The sequence below is a fragment of the Urtica dioica genome, chromosome 11 (genome assembly GCF_054948205.1).
Source record: "Urtica dioica subsp. dioica isolate 48M chromosome 11, U.dioica_male_clone48M_v1_H2, whole genome shotgun sequence".
Taxonomy (NCBI): domain Eukaryota; kingdom Viridiplantae; phylum Streptophyta; class Magnoliopsida; order Rosales; family Urticaceae; genus Urtica; species Urtica dioica.
This window is the reverse complement of record NC_142766.1, coordinates 16,896,340-16,911,532: the sequence shown is the minus strand read 5'-3', so window position 1 is coordinate 16,911,532 and position 15,193 is coordinate 16,896,340. Positions and strand designations below refer to the sequence as shown.

Genomic DNA, 15,193 nt, shown 5'->3' with positions numbered 1-15,193 from the left:
CCAGGTTGAGCATTAAAGTTGCTTATCTTCTGTCAAATCTTCTCATAATTCTGCCAATTTATTTAGCAATCATGGTAAGAGTTTCATTATTAATCTAAGATTTGGAATTAGATTTTTGAGCAATTCCCTTGGACTTCTACTCAGTGGATCTCTCATCAAGAGACATTTCATAGGTAAACATATATCATATGAGCTCATCAACATTTATATTGGTGATGTCTTAAGTTTTTCAATAGCATGCAGTGACCTCGATCCTGAATCTTTGTGGCAGAGATTCGAGGATCTTTCTAACGAGTTTTTCTTATGTCATCTTCTAACCTAGAGCATAGGATTCATTAGAGAGATCTCGGAGGGATACATAAAATTCATTGATGTTCTCCTCTTCATGCAACTTTAAATTCTCGAACATCATAGTCACCAACAGAAGCCTTGATATCTTCACCTTGGAAGTCACTTCATAAGATGTTTTGAGGATTTCCCATGTGTTAATCAATCTAGATAAATCAATCTGGATACATTTTTGTTAACTCCATTATAAAAGGTAGTGAGAGATTTGAAATTGATGAGAACAACTTCATCTTCAGTGGGAGACCAGTCTTTCTCATGCTTGAATACCTCTATCTTGTCTTTAAGAGTCATCATAGGAGGGCTCAAACCATGGGTAACAGCTTTCCAGGTCTCTTATGATCGATAAAATATATGAAAGGAACTATTTATAGCCGTCCAATAAGCGTAATTCTATCCATTGAGAAGTGGTGCACGATTCACCGATCCTCTTTCCCTGAACACATCCATCTTCACAAAAACACACTTCCAAAGAACATATCCAATAACGTTGGGTTCCCGCTTGATACTAATTGAAATTATGTATCTATTGTTTATATGATATATCTTATGATGTTACTGACAAGTTGTGAGACATAATAGATATTACCATATTAATGCGCAAAGTAATTAAAGCAGTAAATAAAGAGACACACGATTAGTAACTCAGTTCAGCCAATGATTCCTATGTCTGTATGTCTGGAAGGATGATACTCTTGGTGGAGAATAAATTAACAAGTCAATGGTAGAAATAGAACACAATTGTCGTAGCTGAATTAATAACCCTTAAGTGCCCTTTTTTAAGACTAACCGTGAATTTTAACTCAGACTTCCCTTGAATCTGAGTCCACTCACTTCCCATGAAACCAATCCTCGAGCGTTTGATCAACGTTTACATAATCTTACAATACCACTTCTCGAGCGTTTGATTTGAGTCCACTCACTTCCCATGAAACCACTCCTCGAGCATTTGATTAATGTTTATAATGATACATAATCTTACAATACCACGAAACACAAACCCGATTACGTCACTCATAAAGATAAGCGGAGGTGAAACAAGACATAATACAAATGCACTCACAGAAAACAATTTTTCGCTCAATACTCTCACAAAAATCAAAATGTGTAATCAGACTCCTAATGGCGGAATATCTCTTTTACAGGATTGAAACATAGCTTTCGATGCCTTGCTAGGGTTTCCATGTTTATCGCCATGATCTGATTCGGTGAAGATAAAATTGGAAACTAATCAAACAATTAATCAGACTTGCGCAAAATGCTCACATAATCGGATATGTTACGAGATTCAAACATTCACATATTTTTTCAAGATGTTAAAAACATGATGTAATACATCCTGGAAACAGTTTTGCCAAATTATAAAGTAACCAATCAACATAAGAACAAAATATATTCGGTATTCATTAATAGTATATTTCTCAAATCAAGCACGTTTAGTTTGATTAATTACTATGTTACAATATAAAACAAACATTGATTATTTAGAAAACTTTAAATTTTAATTTGGTTAATTAGTTGGAGTGCCTTTTTAACTTAGAATTGCCAATTTAGCTACAATACCAAAAGTTCATCTTCCTTCTCCTGTCTAATCCACTCCATAATACTTCTCCTGAATCCATAGGGATCTTAATTATATTGCTCATTATATATGTTAGTGTTCATTGATGACTTTGAGGCTGGCTCATGAAGTTTGTCTGGCACTTATCCCGGGTCCGTTTTGGATGATTTACTCTCCGAGAATGTTAAATGCCATTGCGCAGTTTTAGCAACGTAAAAAATATGGTAATTATCACTCCATGACCTCTAATTTAATAAAATCCCAAAAGTTGCAATTCCTTTGTTAACTTCTCCCCCACGCAACTTTTTAATATCTCGCGTTCTTCTTCTTTTCTTTTCATTTCTTTCTTTTTGTTTTTTCCTTGTGTCTTTGTGCTTTTACCATGAGGCAAACAAATCAACAAAATCAAGGGACAACGATAAAGACGAAGATGTTTTAATTATTGAGATGTGTGTGTTAGTTAGCTCACACTCAGTATGTGCTTTTTATCATTCAATGTTTTAATATCAAGCAAGTACATTCAAATAAACACATTGCCAATGACGCTCAGGATAAATGGCTAAATGCTAAATGCGAGGACGTTAGTGACGAAATGAAAAGCCTTATACAAATTTTCTTATAAAGGAATTGAGACTCTTGCGAAGTGACTTCTTTTACGGCTATGTATTACTACCTTATAATCTTCCAAGGCCAAACTAAGGACCCATTATCTTTGTCATTCCACCATGTGCATGACATTACATTACTATTATTTAAGACATTATCTTTAGAAAGAAAAGTCCAAAACAGAATTAATACTTTGTAATACTTTCCAACTAGAAAAATAAAAAGAAATCGAGCTTTACTTTTCCAAACAGTCCTAAATGGGGCACACATAAAATGCAAGAACAATATGCCAACACGAAGAAGATTATTTAATTAAATTATTCTCAGTATAATTTATCAAAACCTCGTAAGAAAGCATACCATTCACAAATATTATATGCTTGATAAAAAAAATTCACAAATATTATATGAGGTAAAGTAAATTGATAATATCATGCAAGCACATAATAACATATTCTTCCTCTGAGGCTGGACAAGTTTTTTTTTTAAATTAAATTTTTTTTTTTTTAAAAGCTCTTTCAGTTTTTATATCGTCAAAACTCTTTAATAGTTTTTTTTTTTTTTTGTCGAAAATCGTTAGTGGGGATCAACGTTGTTACTTTTCTTATAATTATTTGAAACTAATTGGCATAACACTGCTCTAAATAAAGAGTAAAAGAATAATAAAGAAATTATAGATCATAAAGTCTCATATTTTTTTCTCCAAAAATCTTAGTCTCCTTTCGAAATTTTTGTATTTGTAAATTGCTATCACATCTCATTAATTAGTCCAGGCTCCACAACAAAGCCGAATATCTAAGGTGTGATATATTTGACTCCTATTTTCAGCCACTCAAAAGCTAGATAAACACACCTATCCCTTTTTACAAAAAAAATCTTCCACTTCCTTTAAAAGCGAATATACTTACCAGGAATACGATAACACCCACACGATCTTGATTTCTGAAGCAGGAAATTCCAGACCCAAAGCTAACCACACAGATCGATTAAACAACTAAACAAGTAAAAAGAAAGAAAAAAAAACGCAAAACACGTGCGTTTTCCTTTTAAAAAAAAATCTGAAATGTCTTTTCATATTAAAAAAAAAAAGTTTAATTACATTTCCATGTATTCGTGTTGACAATTCTGTGCAATAGCATTAAGCCCCAACCAGCAAGGCATGATGATAGAAGATAGACGATAGATATACATTATATAGAATAAGATAGACATGAAATGAAGGAAGAGTAATAGAAAAAGAAGTAGATCTCGAGGTCACGAGACTCGCCAGAGCAAAGCAAACCCAATCAAACTCTAGCCGCCTCACCGATATCACTGCCACGTGGCCGAACCCACCGCCTCATCAAAATTAAAAAACAAAACAAAACAAAACAAAAAAAATTCCCTTTTGATTATTTTATTTCTTAAATTTCACTACGGTAACAAGTAACAAACTATGCCTATCACCATCACCATCACCATCACCAAGTTGTACTGGACTGTGGTTTTTTTTTATTATTATTTTTAATTTAGAACTATGTTGAGAGGGCATCGGTGTCAGGGGAGTCGGAAATCGGGAAACAAGTGTCGTCGCCGCCGGTATTCCAAAGGAAATGAGCGTAATCGGCGGCGTAAGCGGAGTTGCCGGAATCCGCGGCGGAGATGGCTTCCAAGTAAGCTTCCTCCGCCGCCCACAAGTCGTTCTTCGCTCTCCACAGGAACGTCGCGTACTTGCTGTGCGCCGCCGGATCCGCCGGGAGAACCTTCGTCGCCCTCTTGAAATATTCCTCCGCCCTGTTGTCCACGTGTCAATGGAAATCATTAATTTAAGGCCCAAGTCAACAAATACACCGAAAATATCTACTGGCTTTGCTTGTTTGCTTAGACTGTCAGCCAGTGGAAAAAAGAGGAGTTTGCGCGTCTAGAATCATGTATAGCGTATGATACGGAAATAAATAAAGTGAAAGTGATCTCTTTTTATTTTTTATTTTGGGTTTAACGAAAAAAATTATGACTTTTGTCGAAGTTGATGAAATGCAACGCAACGAAAATGGATCGGGACACGAAGACTTATTAACCGACAGTAAAACGAATAATTACCTGTCGTGGTTGTGAGCGACGAGGTAAAGAAACTGAGCGTAATTGGCGAGCAACAAGGCGTTGTTTGGGTCCTTGGCCAATTCCGTCTGGTAGTGAATCTCCGTCTTCGAGTACTCCTCGTAAGACTCGTCGGAATCGATCCTCGCGCTCACCGGAGAAACGAAATCCCGTACCGTCTCTTTATCCAGAGACTCGTCTCTCGCGGAGGCCTCCATCGCCGCCGCTTCGTCCACGATCGAGTTCCACAGCGCAGCCTCCTCGGCCTCCCGATCCGTCGCCTCCGACGACGTCATCCGCGACGCGCCGTCGTGAGACGCCGCGCCGTCGCCGTCGGTCCCGCTGGCGACCGGCGGAGAGCCTCCGCCGCCGGATCCGCCGCCGATCGACGTCGTCTTTTTCCCGCCGGAGGTCGACGAAAGCGAGAAGGTCTTCACCGCGGAGGAGTCGAAGCTGGTCTCCTCCCGGGAATCGGCGACGATCGCGGTCGGCGTTGCGGCGGCGAAGGCTGGGCTGTGACCTAGGGAATAGACGGTGAAATTGGCGAGGAGGATCATGACGTAGACCATGAGAGTTGGCGTGTGAGAGAAGACTTGTTGGAATAGCCAGACGAAAGAGGCATGCATTTCCCTCTGGACTCTCTCCAGAATCCCCTGCAAGTCCTCGTAGAACAGAGCTTCCCTCATCTGAATCGAATAGCAGTGGAGCTCTCTGATTATAAACACCATCGACGAGAAAGCTTTCTTCACCGAGCACAGAGCCGACTCTCCGGCGTCTCTGAATCCCTCCCTCCACTTCATCTTCCTCTTTATCATCCGCATCGACACTGGAAGCTCCACGCTGTTCGCTCTCCGCTCCAGGCTCGCCGGAGTTATCTCCTCGCAGGAGCCCCAATCCGGCGCCTCCGACAGAAGCTCCGGTCTCTCCTCCACCTCATCCGATTCCGACGCCCGGACGGAATCTCCGTCGTCGCCTTCGTCGAGCTGGAATTTCAATGCGAGTTCTTGAATCTTCTTGGAAAATTCCTCGTCGGAGAAGGACTCCAGGCTCGCGCTGCAAGACCTGCGGATCGACCGGAGCTTCGGTTTCGGAAGCTCGCCGGACCACGACCTTCTGAGTCCCGGCGGCGACAATGGCGGCGCTGCCGTGCCGAAGAGGGATGAGCGGTATCTCCGGCAGACGAGCGTGCATCTCGAGGAATACGAAGAAGAGGAAGAGAACGACGAGATTGTTGAGGCTAGGGCTCGCGACGACGACGGAGAATGGGGGAGAATCCAGTTCAAACCCGTCGGCGATACTTCCGCCACCATTTGTGTAGATATCGAAAGACTTTTCAAATAAGTTAACGCTCTGGCTGTGAGAGACTCGAAGAAACAGAGGATTCGGAATTTGATTTCCTCCTTCTTGTCGAATCGGAGTTGATTGGATCTACGAAAACAAAGAACTCGCTTTCTTATTTTATTTCTTTCTTTGAATTCACTCGAAACCTGTCAAATAAAGTAAAGCACGATTAGTCAACTAAAACCTACGTTCTGTTTTTTCATATCTTGAACTCAAAAGACCGAAACTTTCTAAATTCCAATTTTTTTAACCAAATGAGTAATTAAAAAAGAGTTTGTCATTCTTGAAAACTATCTGTAACTCCCACGATTAGTGGAGAATAAAATCGGCAAAACAGAACGCTATGAAAGTAGATCTCAAGAACTGGAATTTCGTGTAAAGAACAATAAACACTGACAGAAAATTGGACTTACTTTGAGATTCTCTTTGGACTTGGGAAAATTCTCTCTTTCTTTATGTGTTTTGTGTGTAAATTATTCAGTGAATATCCGCGATGAAGCCCTGGAGAGAAAGCGAAGTACTAGCGTAGCTTCACTTTATCAGCAAGAGAAGAGAGACACACGGAGTCATATATATATAAAGCACCGAGACTCTCTTTCGATTTTTTATTTTATTTATTATTATTAAAACTAAAGAAAATGAAAAAGGAAACGAAAAGGAAGGAGAGGGAAAAAAAAAATCTGAAGCATGACCAAGTAAAGAATACCGAGTTATGCTCAAGCTGGATGGTAATATTTTGTATGGAAACTGGGAGATCCGTTAACCGGTCCCCATAAGGAGGCTTTTTTTTTCTTTCCTTTTTTTTTTTTTCAATTTGGATAGTTATAGTAATTACTTGATTTTCAAAACTATAAGTGCTTATATATCTTTCTTTAAATCTTGCATTTTAGATATTCGGAAATTAACTGCTTTTTAACCAAAATTTGTGAAAGCCTAAAAAAATTGCTTCAGAAAAGGAGTCAACTTAAGAGGGTTAAAGACTCGAGGATACTTGTTAACCAATAATGAATACAATTTTATGAATTAAATAAAATTTAATTATTTTCTTTTAAACTTCCAATGCAATATATTTTTCTTATTAATTAGTATTAATAAAAGAAAATACATCACGTGTGTGAGAGCTTTTCAATATCATCAAAATAATGGTCTTCACATTGGTATTTTTATGGGTCTCATGTAAATTTGGGCTAATTAAAAAGAAATAAGCCGGAGATTTCATCAATCTAGCACTATTCACACAACAACAAAAAATTGTTCCGCACTATTCACGGAACCAAAAATTACGTTGCAATTTTACTACTTTTCATTATTTTTTATTTTTTTAATAATGTGTTGTAAGTTTATTTTTTATTTGATGAATAGCGCTCGAGCAAACCGAAAACAAAGATTTATTCTAATTTGTCCATAATTCAGATCCTTAATGATTGGAAGTACTCTTCCTTCCATTAAGGAGTAGAGTTCCGTCTTATTGGAAGAATTTCCATTCCGCCCAAATAGTCCATGTTTAATCTCATGTTCAATGAAGGTTGTCACGTGGAACAATGAGGTGGATATAAAATTAAAATTTAAACACCGTCAAACTATTTTAGAGTTGCTTAGATTACACGGAATTTATTTTGAATTGGTTTGTACGCCTATATATATAAAGGCATTGATGCGAACTTTAGAGAGATTGAGATCTTCAATGTGTTAAAATAGAGAGATTGAGAGATAGAGAAGTGGGAAAATTGTGTAGAGAGATATTTTTGTCCAAAAATAGGTCAATGGTCTCATTTGAGAGATTTTGAACATAAAAGGGCCATTCAAGATATTTTGCTAAATTTTAAGTCTAGAAATAAAATTTATCTATAATATATATATATATATATATATATATATATATATATATATATATATCTTCGTGTTGTAAATTAGAGATCTTTCCCCAGCTGCGATGCAAGTCTAGAGAAAATAAATTGTATCTTAGATATGAGATTCTTAGTTAAAAATTAAGATTTAGTAATTTCATGCTCACTATTTTAATACCACAATGCTCTACTTAGGACACTTATTCAACTTCAATCACACCCGGGATACAACATGCGTTTGAATTTTATAGGAATCTGAATATGTGTATATATTCAGATATTCATTGCCACGTGGTATATCATTTTGACTTTGGGAAACTAATTGAGAGGTTTCCTCTCAAATGGTCCGATTTCACGGGACTATTTGAATCTGACATAGAAGTTTTGCATGTGCCGCGTGTTACACCGACCATCACCACCACCATTAAGCTCCTGTGAGCGGTTAACCTTTTTTTTTTTTTTTTGCTCTGATGTGAGCAGTTAACCTGAATTAAGAAGTATTAACCAGTCATTCTGGCGGACTTCCATGCTCCTTTAAGGACACGTGTACTACGAGCGGGTTAAATGTTTGGAATAACCTAATATATAATAGTGACGGGGCCAGAAAAGCCCATCAGGAGGTTAATTTGAAAAAAAAATTCAGGGGAGCTTGATTGTAAAAAATTTATAAAAATTGAGTCAAAAGTATAAATTTTCAAGGAAAAAAAACATAATTTTTTTAAAAATGGGCAAAAAGTACAAAAAAAAAAAATTGAGGGGGGCTTAAGCCCCTACTGGACCTATACTGGCTCCGTCACTGTATATATATATATATATATATATATATATACATTATTGAGAAATTGCATTCAACTATCATTATTTGATAAATTTTTTCCAATTTCTCACCAAAAGCTTAATTTGACCAAAAATACTACTTAACAACTTGTACAAATACAATTTTACCCTCAATAATTAATGTCGATTGTTGACATAGATGTCAACAATAGATGTCGATTGTTGACATCTATGTCAACAAATAAATAACTCAAAACTCACATATGTCAATTGTTGACATAGAGATGTCAATTGTTAACATCATGTTGATGGTAAAATTGTATTTGTATAAATGGTTTACTAGTATTTTTGACCAAATTAAGTTTTTTTGTGGAAAATTGGAAAAAACTTATGAAATTGTAGTAGTTGAGACAATTTTTGTACATTATTATATACTAGTTGAATAAATGCGCGATGCGCGAGTCAGAAAAATTATTATTGTTCTCTTAAAATGTGTGGGAAAAAAAATAAAGAAAATAAAATAAGTTGAATAATTTTAATTTTATTAAATTAAATCTAGGAAAATCGTTTCAATGATGTTTAAAAAATAAAAAAAATAGAAAAAAACTCTTTTATGATTCAAAAGTTTTTAAAATACTGCATGTTTTCCTATCTGTCAGATTTCTTAGAAGCATTATGAGCAAAAAAAAGTTTAGGTAAGTAAAAGTTGAAGTTAAATTTTGATAAAAGAAATTAAAAAAATATATATATATAAAGAAATAGAAAGAAAAAAATTCGTATATTTATATTAATAATAAATATTGTTATGTTAAATCGCAAAAGTGTATTATACATCAAACAATAAAATATAAAATCTACGTGTAATATTAATACCACATAGTTTTTCCAAGAATATATATAATAATAATAATAACATATATTAAAAAATATACTCAAAATAACCTATGTTATTGGTATAATATAATATAGTATTAGTACTTATGATTATAATATACAAAAAAAAAAAAAAATTACACAAAATATATTGATAAGAGAGGGAGGAAAAAAAATTAACATACATAAAAAAAAATTATACAAAATATATTGATGTTTAGAAGGTAAAAAAAATTAAAATTGGAAAGCAAAAAAAAAATCAAAATCGGAAGTAAAAAAAAAAAATCAAAATCGGAAGGAAAAAAAATGGCTTCGACGTGTCGCTGCCTGGCGGCACCAGGATTCAAGTTGAAATAAAAATATGTACAAAATATATTGATGAGAGAGGGAAAAAAATTAAAGGTCGGAAAAAAATAAATGATAATATATGTTATTGATATAGTATAATATAGTATTAGTAACTATGATTATAATATACATAAAAAAATTATAAAAAAATCAAAATTGGAAAGCAAAAAAAAATCAAAATCGGAAGAAAAAGAAATCAATATCGGAAGGGAAAAAAAAATGGCTTCCACGTGTCGCTGCCCGGCGGCAACAAGATTCAAGTTGAAATAAAAATATATACAAAATATATTGATGAGAGGGGGAAAAAAAATTAAAGATCGGAAAAAAAAAATGATAAACCCGGAAGACAAAGGGCAAAAAAAAAAAAATCTAACCTAAAAAAAAAAAAAAAAAAATTAGGGCCGCCAGGTGTCGCCATATGACGACGCCACATGGCGGCCTGTGGTTAAAGATGGAAGAGGCTTTGCCTCTTCTATCTATGTTAATGGATTATTGATATAGTATCAGTAATTATGATTATAATATACATAAAAAAAATTATACAAAATATATTGATATTTGGAAGAAAAAAAAATTGAAAAAAAAAAACCGAAAGGCAAAAAGGCAAAAGAAAAAAAAAAAAAAAAAAAACGGAAGGCAAAAGGCAAAAGGCAAAAAAAAAAAAAAAATCTAACCTAAAAAAAAAAAATCTAACCTAAAAAAAGGGAAAAAAAAAAAATTAGGGCCGCCACGTGTCGCCATATGGCGACGCCACGTGACGGCCTGTGGTTAAAGATGGAAGAGGCTTTGCCTCTTCTATCTATGTTAATGGATAAAAGAAAAAACCTCGACATAAATTCATTTCAAGTTAAGTCTACAGCTAAATGATTAAATTGTTCAGTAAAATTTTAATAATTATATGAGTGTCACTGCTGATTAAATATTAGAATACTCTATAAAATTAATAAATTTACAAAATTACCACTACACCTTTTAACATCATCCATATATTTTTAAATACACATTCAACTGATATTTTGTAAGCGGTGATTTTTAATTTACAATTATCCAGAACGTTCTAAAAAGATAAATCTGGAGCATTGACGTTTTCTTCAGAATATGTGTGCATATATATATAAGTATTATGCTCCAACGTTGTAAAAAAAAATTTAGATATAAGTAGGGAGTTTAAAATACACACAGTAAAAATTAAAATAAAAGTTCCAAAAATATTTGGATTATAAAATATGTGATTCAATAAAAGATAATTTTGGAAAGATTTAGACAAATCTAGTGAGAACACTTTAATTCTTTATAAACATGTTTAATCTTTTTGATGGCATAAGTGTAATTATTTTGAAATTTTTTTAAATGACAAATTTATAATTTTAGAATAGTGAATTGTTTCTAAAAGAATAATAAATATACTTCTCTTATATATATATATATATATATATATATATATATATATATGTATATATATATATAATGTTCTCCAAAATGTTCTCCAGAATATTTTTTTATTGAGAAAAAGATATTGGACTACATATAATATAATTCAAATTTTGTGTTCATTGCAAGTGATATCTGCTTCCATTTTATAAAGAAAAATATCAATGATTCGAGTACAGAAAGCGAATACGGCTTTGTCTGATTGTGAAGGTGAAGTCGCGCGTGACAATTTTGATAAATGCATATGGTTGGAGCTCGAACGCAAGTGGTCAGCAATCTAATTAAATTAGCATTTCTTTAGAAAAACAAATCTCAATCATAAAACAATGTTGATAACTTTATACCACCATATCTTTTGTCCTGTTAAGCATGGAATAGTTCACTTCATTATATTATAGTTTTCCTTCATTATAATTTATATACAAGTTTACATGCAACGACTTAATAGCAAATATCAATGGCATAGCCGCCAGAGATGGAGATACATACCGAGTGGGTTCAAGTCTCCCTCATTTTTTTTTTTTTGGCATTTTTGACCTATTTAAAAAAAATTACTTTCATTTACCTTAAAAATTTATAAATTAACCCCTCCTGTATTTTTTTTAATTATTTCTCTTGATGAGCTTCTCTGAGCCCCGCATAAATATTGTATATATGTAAAGATCAACATAAATTTCAATAAACTCGATGTCAACTATAATATAAATTCAATTATTTTCACTGTAATTTTTTTAAAATTGTGAACTTTATGTGACCCTTAACAAAATAGAGTGTGACTTATATAAATCAACATGCTAGGAGTCAACGGACATCATAAAGTAATCAAAATAATGAAATAGTGTTGTCTTACTCTTAATAGAATTGGGATCGGCTGTCTGGATAGACTCACGAATCCCTGCAAGTAAGAGAACAAAGAGGGACAAGAGGAAAAAGAGAACACAGTTGAAGATTAAGCCAAAATCGATAAGAGAACTAGAGATCGGCAAAATTGTAATTAAAGGAAGTTTTTCCCCGCTACTCATTATAAGAATAAATAAAAGGCTCGAGGTCCGAAAATGGGGACTACTTCTTCCGATGAGATAGATATTCAAATCTAAATCAGTATTCGAATCTAGCATACAAGTTCATAAAACACCTTAGAAATTTGATAGGTAATATGAAATGAGAGTTTAGTAGTAAAACAATTTTATTCTATTTGTTAAGTCAATTTTAGGTACAACCATAACAATAAGATGGCCCGATGTATGCATTCGATCCCAGATTCAATGATTTCGTCTGAAGCTACATTTAGTAGCTCGGGTCACATCATTGATGATCGAAGACAGAGCTTGTGTTAGGAATATTGTCCACTTGAAGATAATGAATAAATGATTACTAAATTCGATAATAATATTACTTTATTAGCATTATATGATTAGTGGGTTGAGTTCTAAATAATTAGAATCAATAACAACTATCTTCCATAGTCTCCGTATTAAACTGAGTCACGTGTTGGGCACCTGAGTTCGGGCGGTGTGCTAAAACATGGTCGATGACTGATATACGCCTGGAAAGCTATATCTAAAGTCATATATGTGGAACACATGGGTGAAGGCTGATCACTATGTGGGAGCATTCTACACTTGTGGTAAGTGTACGACTTGGACAGGTCTTGGTTGTAGATGTGTCGTTTAAGGACCGTTACGACACACTAACCGAGGCCACTATGATGGTCACAGTGAGACTTGATCTAAATCCTGAAGTGATCATGGACACTGGGTTATGTTACTGAGCTCTTTGACTCATTCGCTAAAAGGCTATTCATGCTAATCACAGCTTATGTCTTGGGAGTTTTCTCAGAGCATAATTCGAGTGGGAAGTGATTTATAGATACGGAATCCAGCCTTCGTGAAAGAAGGTTAATGTTCACTCACCTAAGGGTTGATTCCAGAACCGATAGATTGCTAGCACTTTCGAAGTAAGTAACGTTCGAAAGAATCTTTCGCTAGGGAAGCAACAATGCTTAGGGCTGATATGTATCAAGAGAAGTATAACGGAAAAATTGACTTCTCTTGACACGGGTTGAACCTGGAGGATCTTGATCACGAACTGACTATATCAGTGGACACTCGTCACGATGAGTAAATATAATTCTAGTATAAAGGAGAGTTCAGTCTTGGCTTACAAGGTGGAGTATTTGACCAAGATTAGACGAATCGATGGACAAAAGAGAAAGGACTATTTCGTCTTTTTCATCGGATTTGTTAAGCTCCTATTACTAGGTCCATAGTCCCCGATTCGGCTCTGATAAAGGCGGATAAGAACTTTCGTATAATGATGTCTATCATTATTAATCTCACTTGCTCTAATTGTGATTGACATCATTAATTCTGGAAAACGGGTATTCGCAGAATTAAATAAATATTTATGGTAGAATTGTTTATTTATTGTTTGATCAAGTAAATAAACAATTATTAATTATTTGTTTATTGTTGGACCAAGTAAATAAATAATTAATTGGGTTTTAAGCAATTGGGCCTTGCACACATGAAAAGTCGAATTTGGGAATTTTGGCACTAGGGTTTGCGCAAATCCCCTTGGCCGTGTGCCTAAAATTCGAATTTCATAATATTGGTATTTACCAATATTTTCTCTTTAGTTTAAATAAATGAGAGAGAAAAATATAAGATATTGTCCTATATTTTCTCCTTATTTAAAGGAAAGTATTTAGAAGAATATTTAGGAGAATAATATATTCTCCTTTATTATCTCACTAAATAAATTATTCTCTATTTAAATAAAAGAATAATATCCCATAGATATTGATCTGATGGATGAGAGAAAAAGTAGGATTCACTTGTTGAGATCCAAAGGCCTAGATTAAATCCTCTAGTGTGAACACAATAAAAGGAAATAAAATATTCTGGAAGATTCCATGAATATCTCATTTTTACTACTATAAATAGGGGTTCATGAGAAGGCAAAATAAAGCAATTTTTTGTGAAAATTTCGTGCTCTCTAGCCTACCTTGGCCGAGCACTTCACTTCTCTTCCCCTCGGAAAATTCGTTTCCATTCTTAGTAAAATAAGAGCGAGATCTCGAAACACCTAGTTTCGTGATCTAGTGAGATAAAGACTGTGCCCACTCATCTTTCTTATTCGCCTCGGAGATTACGTTTCGGAAGACTAAGGTGTCATCCTCGAGTCCTTCATCAAGACGACTCAAGACGAAGACGGATTGTGAAAGCTTTCAGTTCGTGAGCCAAAAACCGTAAGTATTCGTTTTTCGTCCAAATCGGTTGCTTGATAAATATGCTCTCGTGAATTAAATTAATTAAACATAACTAGATCTTGTTAATTATAACCATAATTTAATTAGCTTATGATCATCGTAATTAATTATTTTTCCGCATTAATATGGTTATATGGTGGAATCATCTCAAAAGAGGCGCGTCGGAGCGATCGTTCGTGTCCGATGCGCGCTCGATCCACCAACAGCTTGCGTCAATGATATCAAGGCATTTGGCAGTTTACAAAGATTGGTGTCAACATAAAGAACGTATTTAAGAAACATTTGTGAATGTTGATACTTTTGATGTAAATTTCCAAAACATGGCTATTCATTAGTAGAATTGTAATGTCTTACTTTTTTTAAGTGACTAATTAAGATGCAATTCGGTTTACATATTAACCCCTTCTTTTAAAAGTTTAACATTTTAATCCCTTTCATTTCCTATTTAAATTGATTTTTTATTTTTATTTATCAATATGATAGAAATTACCGGAAATATATATTTCCATTAAACTTAATGGTAATACTATTACTGTTAAGCGTCAGAAACCAACCAATGCCTAACGAAAGTGCCATTTCTATTAAGCAACAGAAGACGCGTTAACGGTAGCGATACTTACCGTCAGCTTCCAGCTGCCCAGGCTTAATATTTGTACATGCTATGTATAGAAAGAAATACCTAATGTATTTTGTGGGAATCAAAGCTTGACAAGAGTA

At 34.3% G+C, this 15,193-nt stretch overlaps 1 protein-coding gene across 1 annotated transcript; it reads right to left on the bottom strand.

Moving 5' to 3' along the window:
• Positions 1-3,678: 3,678 nt before the first annotated feature.
• On the bottom strand, positions 3,679-6,591 carry LOC149381774 (uncharacterized). The gene is made up of 3 exons (XM_089630735.1): positions 6,343-6,591; positions 4,592-6,075; positions 3,679-4,285 (listed from the first exon to the last, which is right to left on the bottom strand). The coding sequence occupies exons 2-3, from the start codon at positions 5,896-5,898 to the stop codon at positions 4,027-4,029; spliced, it is 1,566 nt and encodes a 521-aa protein (XP_089486861.1). The 5' UTR covers positions 5,899-6,075; positions 6,343-6,591; the 3' UTR covers positions 3,679-4,026.
• Positions 6,592-15,193: the final 8,602 nt, after the last annotated feature.